The sequence below is a fragment of the Equus caballus genome, chromosome 4, assembly GCF_041296265.1.
Source record: "Equus caballus isolate H_3958 breed thoroughbred chromosome 4, TB-T2T, whole genome shotgun sequence".
NCBI lineage: Eukaryota > Metazoa > Chordata > Mammalia > Perissodactyla > Equidae > Equus > Equus caballus.
In genome coordinates, this window is record NC_091687.1 from 10,767,985 (window position 1) to 10,787,797 (window position 19,813).

A 19,813-nucleotide genomic window follows, 5' to 3' on the forward strand; every position below is an offset into this window, starting at 1 on the left:
TTTTCTAAAAGCAAGCCATCTCCAATGTCCTCCATGTGGTGGGAGCTGGGTGACAATGGAAAAGCAAGCCTTTGGGGGTCAGGCAGACTTGAAGTCACTGCAGCTCTGTCACTTAAAAAGTCCTCCATGAAATGAGCCTCCACTGTCTGATCTACTAAGTGGGGGCAAGACCAATGCCCACTTCGCGGAGCCATTCTAAGTACGTGAAATGAAACGAAACACACATGAAAGCCGTTCCTGAGAGAGAATTATTAATGTCTTAGTGGCCCCCAGGCCACGTCACCACAGTTCACATCCAGGAGGTGGCCCCGGAAGACGACCAGCAGAACAGAACTGCTTAACTATCCTGTGGTGTGCGGAGGGGAAGAACATCCCACCGCCAGCTCCGTGACTCCCCAAGAGACGCCGTAACATTGGGAGACGGAGATCACATTTTCGCTCCTTAGAGATTAAATTGGTCCCTAACAGCGTATGAATATGGTCTATGTTTCTGGTTCTCATAGGCGCCCTGTACATTTGCTGCCTGCCCGTGCTCCTTTTCTCCTTAGCAAAGTGATTAGATCCGGCCAGGCCCCTCCTGTGACGCTCACCCAACCCCTTCATTGAAGCCAGAGGCCACTAGATGCAAAGAAAAGCTTTCCCTGCCACCTGCCACAGAAGCTTTGAACCTCTAATGTTTAGGCCCCAGTTTAAAACACATCATTTAAAATTCACTTTTTAAAAATTTAATTTCGCCTCAGTAGTCATTGCACCTCTATTTTAAGAGTTCCAAACATCAGTTTATGATGCCAGTTCTCTCAAGCCTTCGGAAAGCTTAGGCTCCTTGACTCACGCTGCAGAACTAGCGGGAGGCACAGCTGGGAACAGAATCCTGTCTCCCTGACCCCAGAGCCTGGGCCCCAACCACCCGGAGCACCAGCGTGCGGGGCCCCTAATCCTGCTGGGATGTCAGGGAGATGGCTCCTGCCCTTGAGAGAGGAGCAGGATGTCGGTGGAGGGAAGGAGGGATGGAAAGCAGAGAACCAAGCAGAGGCAAGGATGTAAGGAGCACACTGTGTTTGAGGAGCTCCTGTCAGGGAGGGAGGCAGCTCCCCAGCTAGACTGGGGCCTTGAATGCCGGGGGAGAAAACAGATGTCTGTACTGCCCTGGCAGAAATAACATGTTTCTGCCCTCACTGATGCTTGCTTTTATTTTTGAGTAAGATGTTTTCTCTTTCCCTCCACGCACTCAGTCCATGTGTGCTCATCTCTCCTTTAGACGCTCATCTTCTGCCACTTTTTTCCACACCCACATCTCCACAGTTGTTCACGGAGTCTGAGTCGGCTCTTGGGGAGCCTCCTACAGAGACCAGGGTGTGCTTGGTCTTCAGTTGCATGCGCAGACCCTGAGCAGAGCCCGGCGCCTCACCTCTGGGCCTGTCTCTTGCAGATTATTGGGACCATTCCTCTGATGCCGAATCCGGGGCCATCGAGTCAAGCAGCGAGCGGCACTCAGGGCCTTCAAGTGCAGCCGATCACCCCCCAGCTCCTGACAAACGCCCAGGGCCAGATCATTGCCACGGTCATCGGGAACCAGATCTTGCCGGTGATCAACACCCAGGGCATCACGCTCTCACCCATCAAGCCCGGCCAGCAGGTAAAGGCTCACGTCCCGGCAGTACAGCTCCATGGAGACCTCTCCTCACCGCCCTTCTTCCGTTTGATCCCAGCCAATGCAAAGTAATTTTTAAATTACAAAATATTTAATGCCATGAATCCTAATATATTAATACTATAAAAAGGCAAGTAGGTTTTATTTTTTATTCTTAGTGAATATGGGTGATAACGAAATAGCTCTCTAGCTTAAAAATGTGAATGTATTAAATTATAAACAGAGATAGTGGCCTAAAATCCAATAGGGATGTGTTCTTACTTATCTCCGCTTATGGTACTTAATTTCCAGACAATTTTTAAGATGGAGTCAAGACGAAAGTAAACCCACCAATGCCTTCACAGTAAACAAAAAAAAATTATTAAACACCAAGAGATCCCAACTTGATGCCACTGAGACTGCTGCCTACAAATCAGAGAATGAAAAATAGGAAGTTCTGCTTGGTTGAATTTCATTAACACCATGAAAATCCAGTTCATTTTTTCATTCACATGTCAGTCAGGCATTTCCAGTGTGTCATGCTAGAGGCTGGGTACACAGTACTGAAGAAAAAGACACGGTCCCTGACCTCATAGAGTTTCTGGTTAATTGGTTCCTCCAACAAGCATTTTTTGATAATCCACTGTACAGCAGGCCCCTGCTAAGTGCTAAGAAACAGGGATGAAAGACTGATGCTTCCCCATTTTAAGGAGCCCATGGTCTTGCAGAGAACACAGATATATCAGCAGAGCCCCATTGTGCAATAAAGCAGAAAAGGTCCAGTAAGAGAACGGATGTGCACAAAGTTTAATATCAGCACGGAGTTGGGGTGATCAGCTTTGTCCAGAGAGCTCTGAGTCCTCACAGAGAAAATGGTTTGGGGACTGAGTCTTGATGGATGAGTGAGAGTTAACCAGGTAAATATGGGTTAGCAAAATTCCAGGCAGTGGAAACAGCAGGCACAAATGCAGGGAAACGTGAAGGAGGATGGGATGTTGAGAGACAGGAGGAAGGGTCATGTGATTGGAGCACAGAGGGAGGCTGAGGGTAGGCATGGGAAAGGCTCCATGATCAAGCTAAGAAGGAGGGACCTTGCCTCTGTGTGTTCCTGAATACAATGACCATCACCTTTGTGCCCCAGTTTCCTCATCTGTGAAATGAGGATACACCAGTACCTCCCCACAGAGTGGTTGTGAGGATTAAATGAGCTAATGTATATATGAAGTGGTTAAAAGAGTGCCTGATGCACAGCAAGCACTTACATCGTCGTGATGATGGTAATGATGCTGATTTACCCTTCAGCCCTCAGAATCTGTAAGAGGTATATTTAAAGAGGGGAATAATGTGCTCAGCTTTATTTTTCAAGAAAACAACTCTCGTAGTGGATGGAAGTTGAACTGAAGTGCTGAAACATCTATGGTATACAAACCGTTTAGGAGACAATAGCAAGTCACAAATAGGAATTCAGAGAGCACGTGCTAGATAGTTGAAACCAAGGGTCTGGAATTGCAGGAGAGTTCAGGAGAAGAGAGCTAGATCTGAGAGTCAGGAGTACATACACTGTAGCTGAAAACAAACGAGATATTCAGAGAAAGTATGACGAGCAAAGGAAGGAAGAAAGATGAAGGAGTCATCTTGGGAAACACCAACTTTTAAGGAATGGAAGAGGAAGGGAGAGAGAGAAGAAATGGTTGGTTAAGTAGGAGAGGATCATGGAGTGTGATGACCTGGCACCCAAGGGTTTTCAAGAAGTAGGAAGTGAACAAGAGTATCAAATGCAGAGATGAAATCAGGTAAAGCAATGGAGAAACATTAATTCCTCTATTTCTTTGTTGTAATGCTTTAAAGTGTAGATTGTCTCTGATTGAAACAAGTAGTCCCATTAACTGTGTAAGTTAAGAAGCAAGAGATGGGCTAAGACCCAGATTTAGAGTTGGAGGGTGCACTAACAAAGGGAAGTGCGTAGAAGGGAAGGATGGAGACTAACAGTGAGTGTGTGAACGAGTTTATGGCTCTGTGAATTCTTGAGAAACTGCATAATGTAAAGCACTTAGCAAGGAAGTAAAATACAAAGGGAAGGGGAGGAAGAAAGCACCGAGACCTCATTCATCTGCAAGAAAATAGAAGTGTCCTTCCAGAGACCTCAGCCATTGCCTCTCTTTGGCTTCTGATCCAACCTTTGAAAGACCCCATTCTTGGTGGCACTCGAAAGCGGTGTTCGGAAAATCCATTTGCTTGTTCAATCAATATTAAAAAATCTGTTTAATCAAAATACTTATTGACCACCTACTATTTGTCAAGCACCATACCAGGAAGCTAGGCTGGTGCGCAAGACAGATACCATGAGCCCTTCCTTCGGGGAGTTTACAGTTCAAGGAGGGAGATGGACGTTCATCAAAGACTCGCACAAATATGTCCCTGAGATCATCAGTAAGTGCCATGAGGGAGTAGTGAGGGGATCTATGAGAGTGTCCAGCAAAAGGACCTCCTCCGGGTCAAAACACGAGGAAGAACCTAGCCAGGTCTGAACACACTGCCCAGACTCAGAGACCTCTGTCTCACTCCCTCTGATTCTCGCTGTAAATCTAAATCATGGAGGCCGCTCTCTAGCCGGGAGAGCCAAGGTTCCCAGCCATCCTCTTCTTCCTCAGCTTTATCACAGGCTGTGGGGCAGTCCCTACCACATATATCATTGAGGACTTCAGCCCCTCCCCTGCCCCCATCTCTCAGCTGGTTTATTTCTTTTACTATTTACGAGAGTCCATTGGATTCTCTACCTTCTATACAGTTCCCAAAATAAGGCAAGATTCTCTATCTTTCATCAGCTTTTTAAGCCTTAGTTCTATCTGTTCAAACTTACTTCCAAAATTAACCCCAGGACGGGAAATGAGGAGATGACCCTCTTTTCGTATAATCTGCTAAAAACTATTTGTCAACAAAGCCAAGTTGTAAATTGCCCAAAGGTGATGAATTAGTTAGAAATCATCATTTAATACAAAGTAGCTCTCACTCTCACTTGAATTTCAAAGGAGGGTGTGTGGGTGATAGACTATTGCTGTTACATAAAGTTACAGCTCTAGATTGGAGGTGGCACAGTTTTGACCCAAGAGAAGGACCTAACAAGGAAATGGCAAACAAGAGGCAGGTATGGTGCCACTCCTCAACCCCTTGCCCACAGTAGACATCCTTAGCCCATTTCCACAGTGTCTCATGAGCACAGACACACCTGAGAAATTTTCTCATACCACATCTGTTGGCTCCTGGAATGAAACCTCATTACCGTGGTGGGAACATCTTATCCTCTACTGGTCTAACCACCACCGCCACCCTCTTCACCATTTAATTGGAGGTCTAGCACTGGGAATAAACAGCCAGTTTCTTGGGGATGTGCCTTGCAAATCCAAGTCATATGAGCTACAACCAACATGCCAGAGAGCGGGACTCCCGTAACTGTATATGTGCAGGCACTTCTCATGTAGGTGCATCCAGAGAGAACATGTGAGCACAGCTTAGAGTGACATGTGAGCTTTCCTGAATCTCCAAGTCACAACACGCACTGGTGGGCCCGTCCCTCTTGTTCAAGTCATGGGTCAGTGGTCTAGCCTCGTCCCAGAAAGATCAAGGGAACCGATGGTGAACCTGGTCAGAAATATCAGGGAAGTGTTGGAAATAGATGAATGACTATTACTATTTCTTGGCATCAGCTCTAGTTGAAACACCTTGGAACGAGTAGTAAAGTTAACAAGTTGGGTGAATCGACAGGAGATGCACAAGTCTGAGTCCGGGATATAAAAGCTATGATTCTGAGGATAGCAGATCATAAAATGCCCAGAGTCAAAAGTAAAAAGCTCGGGGCTAGAGGTATAAGGATAGTGGTCTTCAGCTTTTTCTTTAAATATTATCCTTTACATTGAAGAAATATAACATGAACAAGCACTAAAAAATAAAGGATTTCTATGGTACAGTAGAGAAGTTTCTCAATTTATTTTTTCATGTGATTTATGATGAATGCTCGATCTCATGAGAGCATAGTTCCAACAGTAAAATAGGTCATAAATTACAGGACAGAGAGTTCCCTAAGCCACACTCAGAAGGAAGTCCACTTTCGCGGAGTGACGTACGGAGCTCTCAGACCAGACGTCCTGAGGGGATTTGCTTTAACCTAGCAAAAATAATCACATATTTAATTCAACTTTTACATCTGCCTATCATTAATGAAAAGAGCCTGAATAAAATCTAAGAGCAGAGTGTCAACTACTCTTGATGATGATTTATTCCCGTGATGAAAGATTGAGCACCTGCAAAGTTATCATCTGAAATACAAACAATATTAAAAAAAAAAAATACACCAGGATCTGATGGCCTAGATATGACTTCCGCAGTATCACATCAGAGACCCTTGGTGAGCAATGCAAGAAAATAAGTCAGAAAAAGACTAGATAAAAAAGAGAGAGAGAGAAGTATCTTTTTGAGCACAAAAAAAATTACTTACTACAGAAATATTTGGTGGAGCTCAAGAATAATCTTCTGTTCCCTCCCTGGGATTCGGCTGCTGTGGGTTATGGTGAGCTCCCTGCCAAAGTCAGAGGGCCCCAGATCCTCCCAGTTTGCCTTATTACTGTCCTGTGACTGTGAATTAATGATTTCCTCATAAATGGCATAAACATCATTTTTGTGTATATTTATTCTTCCATTGACTGAATCCCAACAAAAGTTAGCCAGAGTTTTTAGTGTCATTAAGAGGGTAGGGACATTTGAAAGGAAATATATTGCAATTCATAAAATCAAAGCATTGAAACTTTTCAGAACTTAAATACCGTAGCTATTATACTTGAAGACTATCATCCATGAAGGCACTCGATTTTTTTCCAAAAGTAATTTTGGTGCTAATAGGAAGCCCAAAGGAAGGTGGTTTATTTACATTAGCTCTCTAAAATGCCACGTGATGATCCACTTCCAACCATTATTTTTTCATACAAAAATGTACTGATTTACCATTTTTACAACTCAACTTCCTCTCCCTGTCCTTGCCTGAATTGGCTCTCAATTTTTTCTTGAAGCCACCCAGAATGAGATGTAAATGAGATATTTCCATCCACAAGGGACCTAAAATAGTATAGGGTGTTTTCCTAAGTGGATGATATGTATCTCAGTGACCCCAATACAAAACAGTCCTTTGACCTTCCAGCTGTGCATCTGGGCGTGTCACCTCTCTGGTGTCCCCTCGTCACTCCCTGCCAAGCCCAGCTGACAGGGCGCATGCTCTCTGCACATTCTGTGCCCCTATCCTGGAATGGCTTTCCCACCTTCTCTGCCTGGCAAACTCCTGCTCGTGCATCCTTTGGCATCCAGATCCACTGTCCCTGATCCCTCTTCCAGGAAGCTTTCCTGAGTTGCTCCCTCATTTCTGCATTCCTCATGCTCCATTCATGTTTACCAAACTGTGTTATCATTAGGAGTCTACACCTAAGACCAGACTGATTCAACGCTGTTCAGGACCCAGCCTGTGGTGCGTGCTTAGTCAATTGTGTTCAATTTAATTGCTGCCGAATTGTAGTGTTTCCCTGTCCAGGGCACCAGCATCCCAGAACCATGCTTCCAGAGAAATCCAGCTCAGGCCCTTCTGTGGCTTTTCCATTCTGTGTCTTCTCTCATTTTCCAGTATGTTCCACATTAGCACCTGCCAGCACCTGGAAAGACCTTCCGCATAGCCCTGTCTTCTCTGTTGACCTTTTTTCTGAATGTCAACCCCCTCCTCTCACAACCCCCTCCCACATCATTATCTCAACTACATTTAATCCTTCATTTTCTGCTCTGCAATAAAATCTGACTCCCCTCCTGTCATTGTCCCTGCTGAGCCCTGGTTGCATGTCCCAAGTTTCCTTTATGACGACCTTGGCCTTGCCTGCCTGTGTCTGGGCAGCTCCCCTGAATCCTGCTCCCACTCTAACTCTCCCCACTTCCTCATGTCCTCACAGTGCCTGGCAGGAGTGACACTGCTGTCAGCTCTCTTTCTTGTGACCGTGGACAGTTCTGCCATACTTACTCCCCTGCAGACGGGAGGTGTCTGAAACAGAGCCTCACATTCGGGGCTCTTCTTCCTACTTAGGATGAAGAAATGGTTCAGAGTCATGGAAGAGAGGTAGAAGGAAAACTCATTAAGTCTCCTGAACTCTGCCAAAAGGATCACTGCCGCCTTGCTTTTTCCAACTTTCCACAAAGATAACCAAAATCCCCCTTGGAAGTCAAGTTTCGGGTCCCCCAAATTTTTCAAGTTCGATTGTCCTGATAACCCTAAATCTTACAGCCGGTCTAACACCTGTGCTCTTGTCCTGTCCACAGTAGAAAGAACTCTCCAACGACACTCAGGCATTCATTATGTCCTCCAAATTATTAAAGGTTCTTATTAAATCTGGGCTCTGGTTTCTCTTGTCTAGATATAATAAATCCACTTTCTTTATCTTTTTTCTAAGAGAAGCTCCTTCCAAAACCTTGTGTGGTCCCCCAGCCAGCAGCATCAACATCACCTGGAGACTTGTTAGAAATGCACTTCTTGAGACTACCCCAGACCTACTGCATCAGAAACTCTCGGGGTGGGGCCCAGGAATCTGTGTTTTAACGGCCCCTCCAAGTGATTCTGCCAAACACTAAATCTTGAGAACCACTGATTTCATTTCTCTTCAAGGCATTATAAGGTACACGGTAAACAGAAAAATGCCAGCCAGTACTGGGAGGGAGGGAGGGAGAGCACGACATCCTGCGTGCTCTTGTTTCTGCTAGACCTCTCTGTCATATTCGCATTCTCCATTGCACCACATGGTGCACTGTCTAGCCCGTGGTTCATCATGGCTCCCTGACATATTTGCAAAAGGCCAGATCTCCTCCATTTTGTCTTTGCATATTTGGAGAGTTTTTTCCTCCCCAAATGAATTTCTCTAAATTTAATCCCATTTGAATTTTACTGTTTATATGCATTCACTTTTCCAACTTGTCTAGTATGTTCCGCATGTTATTCCATTTTCCAAGACACTTGCCACCCTCACTTATTTTTTATATCAATCAAGAATTTAACTAGAAGATGTTTTATTCCAGAAACTAAGACATTATTAAGGATAAACTGTGTTACCCATGGAAGATAAATGGGGAGCGGTGGCACAGGGAATCGAGCAAGTCTTTAAAGTGTGCTCGTACTTGAACCTATTTTTGTTGAATATAGTGAACACCCCTGGTAGTGCCAACCAACACAAACAACCCAATGAAGTCAGCCTAGGAGAGGCAGCAAGAAGTGTTTTCAGTCTCTGAGTCCTGTTTGTCCCTGTTTCTCACTCCCTGTATGGGATGGATATGGTTCCCTCCTTCTCTGGATAATGTGAGGCTGCAGGCTCACATTGGTGGCCCCTTCTCTCTCTCCTTTTTTCTTGACTCTCCATGTCCTCAGCCTGTATTAATCTACTGGGGCTGCCATAACAAAGCACCACAGACCAGGTGGTTTAAAGAACCGAAATTTATTGTTGTACAGTTCTGGAGGCTAGAAATCTGAGATCAATGTGTCGGCAGGATTGCTTTCTTCTGAGGCCTCTCTCTTCGGCTTGCAGACGCCCGTCTTCTACTTGCGTGTTCACTCGGTCTTTCCTCTGTTCTTATCCAGGTCCTAATCTCCTCTTATTTTAAAGACACCAGTCATACCAGATTAGTGCCCACTCTAATGTAATGTTTCATGAAGTAGCTTAAAGCCCTTTTCATATTTTCATATATATATATATATATATTTAGGCATAAAATTTCTAAAGATTAATGCACCAAAATCATTAAACTAAGAAACTCAAAGATACAACTATTCTTACAGTTTACCTGAAAGAATTGCAGTTTTAGGGCTGGGAGCCAACAGAAATGGTACCTCTAATGTCCTCTTTTTCTGTGGGAATGAGTTACAAAAGAGAGGCCAATCTCTGGGATGATTTTGACATGAGCAATAAGCTAGTCTATCTGGGCTTACAAGTGATTCTGGAATCAACAGATACATGTCTACACTGGCAATTGGAATGAGATATACGGGCTCTATTAAGATGTTACTGCTTATATCATCTTGATTCTTAACAAGTTAGAGCCTTTCAGGATTTTTATTGGTTTTTCTGATCTGTCTCGTTGAACTTTAGAGGGTAAGCAGGACCCTGATGTCCTTAAAAAAAAAAAATGCTTATTTACTTTGGAAGAAATGTATCTTTCTTAGATTCTTAGATAGCTTAGTTTCATCTCTCCCTTTGATCGTGTGGACACAGAACAAGCTCTTAAAAGAACCATTTTATTTTCCTCTTGAATTTCTTCTCCTGCAGAGTTAATGCATAAGCCCTCGCTTGCTTAGTGACTCCTAAGTGAGGCTGCAGCCTAGTAAGCTTTTTCTTTGCCGAGTTGTCTGAAGAAGAAAAATTTAAATGGATTATTGTCTCACCCAGTTCCTTGATGGTACTTTACCACACCTAGGGCCAATAAAATATTGACGGAATGGTAAAACTGAAGACTAACTCATGACCCTGTAACTCAAAACTGTGAAAAGCTTGTGTCAAGTAACAATAATTAGAAGGACAACTCAGTAAGTTCCAGGGGGCAGACTGACATGCAAATATCCATCACATTTTATTAAGCAAATTAAAAATGGATTTAATCTTTGATATGTGTCCCTACAGAATAAAATTTACTGGATTTAACTGTTGATTATGTGCACAGCAGATTGGCTAATTACTGTAGGCATATGCTTGATGCATATTAATTTGAGCTCCATGTTGGTTCTATCTATCTTGGGTTCACAGTCTAGTCTCCACTTAGCACAGCTGAGTACCAATAAGGATGTTCACTTGGAACTTAGCTGCAAGCAGTTCTGAAGGGGGACGGCATGGCATCCTGGGAAGAGCCCTGAACTGCAGAGGGAGAGCCTGGATTCTAAGGTTCCACAGGCCACGTGGTCTTAGGCCCATCATTTACTTCTCATAATTATGCTAGGCACATCTGCTGCCTAGAGGCATCATGTGAATTCAGGGAGAAAACGCATTGCCAAGAGTGTCCAATAAAGGAAATAGCTCCTTATGCACATTTCCAAAGTAGCAGCTTACTAACAATTGTTTGAAGGTAAAATGTCAATTAACGGTTAAAAACACTTTAGGGAATTAAAAAGACTGACAACCCTAAGTGTTGGTAAGGGTATGGAACAGCTGGAATTCTCATACATGCTACAACCACTTTGGAAATCAGTTTCGTAGTTTCTTAAAAAGTTAGAGGCCAGCCTGGTGGTGTAGTGGTTAAGTTCTCATACTCTGCTTCGGCGACCTGGAGTTCACAGGTTTGGATCCTCGGCACGGACCTACACATCGCTCATCAAGCCATACTGTGGCAGTGTCCCACATACAAAGCAGAGAAAGATTGGCACAGATTTTAGCTCAGTGACAATCTTCCTGAAGTAAAAAGAGGAAGATTGGCAACAGATGTTAGCTCCAGGCCAATCTTCCTCACCAAAAAAAAAAAAAAAGTTAAACATCTATTTAGAGTATAATCCAGTAACTCTACAATTTCACTCCCAGGTATTTACGTAAAAGAAAGGAAAACACAGGTATACACAAAGACTTATACATAAATGTTTTAAATGCTTTATTCATAATAACCCCAAACTGGAAATAACCCAAATGTGCATTAATAGATGAATGGATAAACAATCTGTTCATAAATATAGATATATTCACTATAGAAATATACCATATATACTATTCAGCAATAAAAAAGAATGAGCTACTGATACACGCAATAAAATGGATGAATCTCAAAAACAGTATCCCAGCCAAAAAAAGCCAGGTGAAAAAAGAGTACATACTGTATGTTTCTAGAATCATGCCAAACAAGTCCATTGTGACAAAAAGCGGAGCAGTGGTTGTCTGGGGTCACACACTGGGGGAAGATTGATTGCAAAGGGGATTAGGGAACTTCATGGAATGATGAGAAGGTTCTATGTCTTGATTATGATGGTGATTTCACAGATGTATTCATCTGACAAAACTCATCAAATTGTTTGCTTGAAATGGGTCTATTTTACTATGTGCAAATTATGTCTCAATAAAGTTGAATGAAAAAATGAATACACACGCATGCACACACGCGCGCACACACACACACATTGGGGAAGCAGTGACAAATGTGAAGTTGAAACATCCCTGGCCGACTCTCAGACACTGAGAAGGTGGTCAAAGATTGGTGCCTGTTTGGTCGTTGGCTGTCCCACCGAAGTTCAGGGCCTGACGTGATTCTGCTCCCAGGCTGACTTCCTCTTATAAAAACTTTGCTACACTTCTGTGCACAGGGCTATGGCAGCACTTTGTCAACCAGAAAGTGCTATATCCAGTCAACAAAGGTGGCCATGGCTGAGGCTAATTGTGCACCTGTTCAGGGTCTGGGGCTGCCCTTTGTGTCAGCTTTCTGGGGGGCAACCCACCCATCGAGAGAGACCCCTCCCACGGCCTCCGAGTGGACCTGGCCCCTGCAATCATTCGCTATCCCCTCTCTTCCTCATCTCAGCTGAGCGCCTCTCACCTCTCAGAACAACAATCCTCCGATAACCTGGAAAGGACTCATGAATAAATGGACATAATGCTACACTAAATTTTAAAATTTAAGTTAATTCTTACCTGTGGCCTTGTGACTACAAGCTAGCACTGTAGGGTTAGACCTCATATGGCCGGAGACCAGCTCCTCCACACCTACCAGATGAACCAGCAAAATCCTTTAACCCTCTGTGCCTTGGCTTCCTTGTTTGCAAAAGAGGGGTCAGCCCACTCCCCAGGCTGACATGAGAATTAAAGGAGGAAAGGCATGAAAGTCCTTAACACAGAGGAAGAAAGTGACAACTGAGAGCTGCAAATCCTGCTGGATACTTTTTTCCTGACTGCCCCAACTTCTCTTTCAGTTTTCTATAGGATATCAGAGAGCGTTTTTCCGAACTGCACAGTAATCCACCAGAATCTTTGATCCGAGAGAGCAGAAAGTTTCCATATACTCTCAGACTAAATTGGAACTTCCCTAAAAGTACTAGTTCCATAAGCCAAAGAGGTTGGGCACAGCTACACCTTTAAGACTTAGTTTTGCATTCCGAGTTGATTGTAAGCTTTATATTTTATCTGTAGATACTTGAGAAGCCTGTCAAGTGTGCTGTAATTATATGAACAGGAAGAAAGAGTCCAGCCACAGGCCGTGGTCGAGAAATATAGGAAATTGGGTGCTCCGGGAAGCCAAGTAGGGAATTAATACTATATTTAAAGGTACTAATCAAATACCTGTCAAGCAAGCAGCAACATATTATATTACCAAAAAGTCCTGCCTGGTGGGTAGCGTGTGCACTCTTCCTCAGAAGTGTATATTCTTAGAAATAAAATGATTCAACCCCAGATGAAACTTCTGTTCCCTGGCCTTTCCCCCCGCATTTTGCATTCATTTGTGTATTTTTTACATCCCCCCCCATGTAGCTCCACCAACCCTCCCAGACGTCAGTGGGTCAAGCAACCTCCCAAAGCAGCCTCCTGCACCTGGCTCACAGCCAAGCATCCATGTCTCAAAGTCCCGTCCGCCAGGCTTCCTCTTCTTCCTCCTCATCCTCCTCTTCTTCAGCTTTGAGCGTGGGCCAGTTAGTCAGCAGTAAGTATCCTTTCTGGCTCGGTTAAGTCAGGTGGCCTTCCTGTTGCCTGTTTGCAATGCCTTCCCTTCCCTTCTCTCTCTCTCTCCCTCCCTCCCTTACCCTCCCTCTCTTTGTTCTCTCAACCCTTCAAAGAGGAACTTCCGGCCCTGCTAGGCCAATACTGGGCTGAAGTGCCCGCCCAGGGCCAGACAGTTCCTCAGGGAAGCAGGCCCCCAAAGCACGCCCACCTTGATGAGTGCATGGAGGGGCCGGTTTCCATCTCCAGTGCTTGGTGATGTGCTGAGTCAGTCCTGCCACTTCAGAAGGGAGAAACTGATCAGCTTGCAGGGTGGGAGCCACCCAGCTCAGAACTGAAATACCCAACAACAGGCACTCAGCCGGCAGGTCAAGCTGCTTTTCTGTGTGTTTGAAGTCCCCTGCCGTTCTATTTGTAGGTGTCAGAGGAAATAAAAGAGAGCGTGCCTGTGGGCGGGTGGGTGTGTGTGCACAATGAACTGCTTCCAGTGGCATGTGGGGGAAGCTGCATGGGCTGGAATCCAATGGAAAATCTCTGAACGACCATTCATAAAATAAAATAAGCCTGCAAGTCCATTTCCCTGAGTAGGCCATATATATAAAGTGTTTAGAAATGGTATTTGACCCTAAATGAAGACAGCATATGTCTCTCATGCAAATAGAAACGTGTTAAGATGAATGGGACAGTGGTCTAATTTAATGTTATTCACCTTTAGTATAATTTTTACTTATATGTAAAATCACAGAACATGTGCATAGATTGTAGTTCTCCAGGAACCAAAAATCCAGTGGTTATGGGTTTTAAGGGCTAAAGCAGTGCACAGGCATCTGTGCCATAAAATAAGGACACGTGAATATCTATGTTTGGTCAAGTGTCATGTTATAACAAGGACAGTAGGGATCCTTACATACCACGGGGCAAGTATGATAATGCAAAGCAAAATGGAGGGTTGCGTGTCCCCCTCTCCAAGAACAACCTCCCCCAAGAGAATATATATATGTGTACATATGTACAGTCATATGTTTCTTAACGACGGGGATATGTTCTGAGAAATGTGTCATTATGTGATTTTGTCACTGTATGAACATCATAGGGTGTATTTACACAAGCCTAGATAGTACAGCCTCTTACACATCTAGGCCATATGGTACTAATCTTATGGGACCACCATCATATATGTGGTCCATCATTGACCGAAACGTCATTATGCGGTGCATCACTATACATATACATGTGTATGTATACATATATATTCAATTATATGGATAATTCAGGCAAGAAAGATACTTGCGGGATGGAGAAGAGAATGAAGGGTTATGGAAAGATATTAAAATGCCCAAGTACTTCAGTTGACTAGCCTGGATGCTCTTGATCTTAAATCTGAGTCAACATCAAACAGAGTTTCAGGATACATAAGGAGTTTGCCATCGACCTCTTATTTCACGTTGTTTAGCTATAGAACCCCTCTCATTTGGGCCAGAAACTCTAGTCTTACTTCAATAAAATCGTGGACTAAAACGAATTTAATTATAGCCAGATTTTTCCCAATAAAGAAACTCCTCATAGAGTTGTTGCAGGAAAAGATTCAAACTTTGTTCCAATTTGATATTCTGTATAAGTTGCTGCAAAATACTCTATTTCTATGTAGCAGCAAGGTCATAAATTTAGGATAAGCTGTTAAGCTTTGGTCCTGAAAGAAAAGAAACCAAGATCAAACATCTCATGCATAAGAAATAAGTTAAATATGAAATAAAAATAAGACCCACCCCATGAATACAGAATTTTCCACAAGGTAAACACTCAAAACATGTTGGATGGATAGACAGACAGATGGATGGATGGGACTGGGTTCTCTCTATCCATTTGTCTCTAGCTGAGCAAGGAAAATGTTGCCTTTTTCAGAAATTAGTAACAGAGCTACTTAATGGGCAGGATGGGATTTCAAATGTACAGTGGCCAATGAGACATATAAGTTCTAGGAATATAATGAGTGAACCATATTACATACCCTTGATATGAAGAAGTGGGAGAGACAGACACCTTTACCAAGTCCTTGAAGCGGGAAGCTCCTAGCTCATAGGCAGAGCCTGAATGAGGAGCCTTCTCTGGCAGACACAAAAACGTCTAGCAGGACTACCGGGAGTCAGACTTTACACAAGCCTATTGCTGGGCCTATCATTGCTACAGATTTTGAACATGTTGTTTAGTTAATTCCCTTCTGTCTCAAAGCCCAACTATAGAATGAATAATACACGGAGCATTGTCTGATGCAGATGACCCCAAGAAACCTCTGTCTGAGCTTTCGAAAGTAGGGTAAAGTAAGGTTTTCAAAGCACATTCAATATTTTACTCATTTTAACACTCACAACAAAATAATATAAATCCTCATTTTCAGATATTGAAGCTCGCGTTAAACGGATTCTGAAAAGTACAACTCATCTTGACCAGCTTGCGTCAGAGGGACCAGATTCAGTCTTAGTTGAGAGACTGTGACACCCTGTGTGACAAATCTACTGGGTGACAAGGCCAGGATGATAACACAAGTAGTCTGCTTCAAAGGGTCATACATATCCTACACACCACAGCTGTCTTAAAAGAGGAGATGCTTACACATAAATTTTATCCAGCGAAATCTGAATGACAAAAATATATCATCAAATCACCTAGTCTTCAAATAATTTTTTAAATGCCTAGACCCATGCCTTACAATATGCTTTTCTCTGAGCCAATATGAAGAGAAAAACTAGACATCTTGCGTATTTTAAATGTTATATTCAAGCATGAAATACGCATTTAAAATTATTTTTGTCTGAGATTAAACTTCACCAAATCTTTAGACAGGCTAAAGTGGGGAGACCCAACCCCATACTTCAGATGTAGTTGTTATGCAAGTTAAATTACAGGGGGGGAAAAGGGTGTTTTACTCAGAGGCTGACAACTTAGAAAGACAAAGCACTTCTTGAACACCATGTATATGGCGCAAGGATAGAAATTAACAAAGCAAAAATAAGCAAGATGTGGTCCCTGCCCTGAGGGAACTGGTAATAAAGAAACAAGTTAAGATAAAGGGAAATAAATGCTGTGATCAACATATGAATAGGGACTCTGGCAATACAGTATCTGGTTATCTCAGTTTTGGAGGTTGAGACAGAACAGGACTTGCCAGAGTAAATAATCCTTGAATTGAGTTGGACGGTTAATAGATCAGCAAATCCCTCCAGTAGGCCAAGGCCATAAGTTTGAACCAGATCAAACTGGATTTGAACCTGTGGTCAAAATCTTGGTCAGTGAATCCCCCCACACCAAGGTCAAAGGCTTTCACCTTAGCCTTGGGCAAACTGCCATTGTTCCAGATGAACTAGAGTGAGCAGATGGTCCAAAAATCTTCCTCATTCCAGGCAAAAGAACACAATAGAATCTTAATGTTCAAAGAACACCATATCTGGGCCCAGAATTACCCAATGTGCACAACTGTTAGAACATCTGCACAGTAGCTTTTCATAGCACCTGCACAGCCTGCTCTGGGTAACCCTTGCTCCGCCTCCACAGTCATCAGAGGAAGCTGTAGCTTCTATAATCAGGGCTTCTGGAAAGTCTAGAGGAGTCAAACAAATGACTTGACAAATGTCCTAATTTGACTTAAGATTTATACAGTACTGTTTAAAAATAGGTAGTTTGGGGATTTTTTATTGTTCGCTGGGTTTGTTTTGTTTTCGGTTTTTCAGCACACTTTTTTTAAACCCTTGGCCTGTAAACTTGATTCTTAGACAGCAAAGGACTGATGGCTAATACCGCAAGATCCAAAACTGTAAAGTGAACATAAGGATGCTGGTGATGGCTTACGACACATGATCACAGTTCACACCAGTTTCCACAACCCAGTGAAGTCACCGTATTGCAAGTCAGTCCCAAACTGCATTGCATGTTTCCAAATGGTTTCTTATTTCTCAGAAATATTTGGTAAATATGCTCATTATTTGCTGTGAGAATAGCACTAAAAAGCAGATGGATGTTTACATAAGGCAGTTAATTCATACTTGGCAGCTTCTTTGAAGATGCATATTTCTTCCATAACAATCGCACAGCAGAGGTTTCAGGAGGATGACGTTGATGGATGGTGACTGTTCCAGCCATTTAGCAAGCCCTTACACTGATACTCAGACTAACAGTTGGAAGGAGCTAAATTTTAAAAATAAAACAAAACATCTGTGCTGATCCGTCCTGAGCACTCAATTCAGTCTGGGCCCAGTGACCACGCAACCAGCTCCCATAAAAATCCTCTTACTTCCCAGTCCACGCATTCCAGATTTGATTTGGGAAACATCATCTTTACACTTAGGAGTCACTGCCAATTCTTAATGCCAGTTTAGTCTAAATCTCCAGGTTAGTTAATCCCTACATAGGTTCATCTTCTGGCTGCTCTAGCAATGGTCAGACTCAGCATGGCCCCTGGCAGCCATTGTTACTGCTTTCTGACCCTGTACTTAATATATTGGGCTGACTTAATCTGGTGCTTCTATAAAGGCACCTCGTCCTCCTCAGGGCAGAGAAACCCCAGACTGGGTTGCCCTAGAGATCATTAAAGGTGCTGGATCCACCCTGTGGGGACTTTGTGGGCTTCCTTTGAGGTGCCCATCCAGGTGGCCTCAGATTCATCCTTGAGATTGACCCAACCTCCTGGGAACCAGGAGAGTGGATGGCGGAAAGCCAGATTGACATATCCCAAGGTGGAAATTCAACCTCTGGGGTACGTTGACAACTAAGTGACAGTGCAGAGAAGCTTCCCCTTACCACATTCACCTCTTCTTTCTCCTCCTCAACCAGAAAACCATACATCCCTTAAGGCAGGGGACTGTGCCAACAGAGGGAAAAATCCTCAAGAGTTTAAGGCAGAAACTCCAGGATCAAAAAAAAAAAAAAAAAGCATCTTTTTTGATTCAAAATATCTTACAGACACCATCTGATGAATGTTCCCAATGCGTGAAGGCAAGTCCCACATGTTGTAATCAGGGTAAAACTAATATTTGTCCACAGGTGGGCCCCTTCTTTGGATGGACAGACTTCTGTAGTCTTGGGACTCATGGAGCAAAACCGTGCTAATACATTTTGCCATCTGACTTTACGGATAAGAACGCTAATATAAAGAGAGCCGGGCAGCTCATCTCTGGCAATCAACAAATTGCACAAACAAACAGACACTGATTTCCCCTCCCTCGGCCTTTGTCCAATAGACCATCACCCTCTTTAAAATTTCCCAAGAATTCCTATCTTATCAGCTCTAAAAATAGAACTGGGAAAAAGACAACAGTGGGAAATGCATGAGGAAGGAGGAATTCAGCTTCTCGGTTGTAATGAAGGCTTGTTTGGGGCCTCAGAGAAGACACGAGGCTCAGGGGGGCAGGCGCCCACCTTTCTGAGCTTGAGAGCGAAAGTTCGACAAGCACACTGCTGAGTGCTTGTGGGTAAGAGTCCACAGCTTTCTCGTCAGGTCTGGTTCTTGTCAGTGAGCTGACAAAAAGCAACCTGCACACACACACACACAGGTTTAGTTACCAGTCTGAAGGAACTAGTAAGGACAGAAACAATAAAGGCAGCTGGGGAGGAGAAAGAAATCAGAACAGATTTACATACAATTGCAACCCAAGTTGTAACCCTGCCCAGTACGGCACTGTGGAATCTGGTGGCAGCACAAACCCTGGGATGGGGCAGACCACGGAAATCCTTCCAGATTAAAGCCCCACCCCTCCCAGGCTGGTAAACTCAATTGATTCCGCCTGATCTAGAGATGAGGCGAATATAAGGCAACAAATTTACTTCCCATAGGGGCTACTTAGCTTTGCTCAGAGAAAGACTCCCCCTCAACGCAAACGACACTGGTCACCCCAGCTCACTGACACCCACATGTTGGCCACTTGCCATAAATGGTGGTGCTGGGGGAGGTCGAAGGGCAAGGATGGGTGCCTGCCCTCACGGGGCCTTTCTAGCCTGTCAGTGTTACCCCGGCAGTAGAGCAGGCTTTCTGTGTAGTGAAACTTGGAAGATAACGGTGGTAATGGGTCGAGAAAAGACAGGTCATGCAGAGGATGCCATGCCCAGCCTCGGTCAGGCCAGAGCCATAGGGAAGGCTTCTGGAAGTGGGGTCAGAGGAGCCCCTGCATCCCAGTCGCCTGTGGTACTTGTTAAAAATGGACCTCCCTGGGCTCCACCAGGTGACTCTTACACCTGTCAAATTAAGAAAACCACCATCCTAAAAGCCATATTCTTACAAGGAATGTCTCTGGCTTCCATTTTTTTCACCCTCAGTTTCGACCCTCCGCTGACCACACTTGTCAGTCTGCCAAGCGCCTCTTCGCTCTCTCTTGGAGAGAGGCCAGGGCTCTTCCGCTGTGCCAGGTGTCCCTCTCTGTTCTAAACCAGAGTGTTTCAACTATTATTTTATCATTGCCCTCCTCCCACCTTCCTCCACCCCCACCAAAGTGCGTTTTTAGATTTTTTT

General features: G+C 43.8%; 1 protein-coding gene across 9 annotated transcripts in view; it reads left to right on the plus strand.

Annotated features, from left to right (window-relative positions):
• Positions 1-19,813, plus strand: part of POU6F2 (POU class 6 homeobox 2) — a 459,268-nt gene that overhangs the window by 429,741 nt on the left and 9,714 nt on the right. For all 9 annotated transcript variants that reach the window (XM_070264192.1, XM_070264189.1, XM_070264187.1 and 6 more), the window contains 2 exons: positions 1,430-1,636; positions 13,132-13,300. In XM_070264192.1, coding sequence (XP_070120293.1) covers positions 1,430-1,636; positions 13,132-13,300 — 376 coding nt within the window. The remainder of the gene's footprint in view (positions 1-1,429; positions 1,637-13,131; positions 13,301-19,813) is intronic.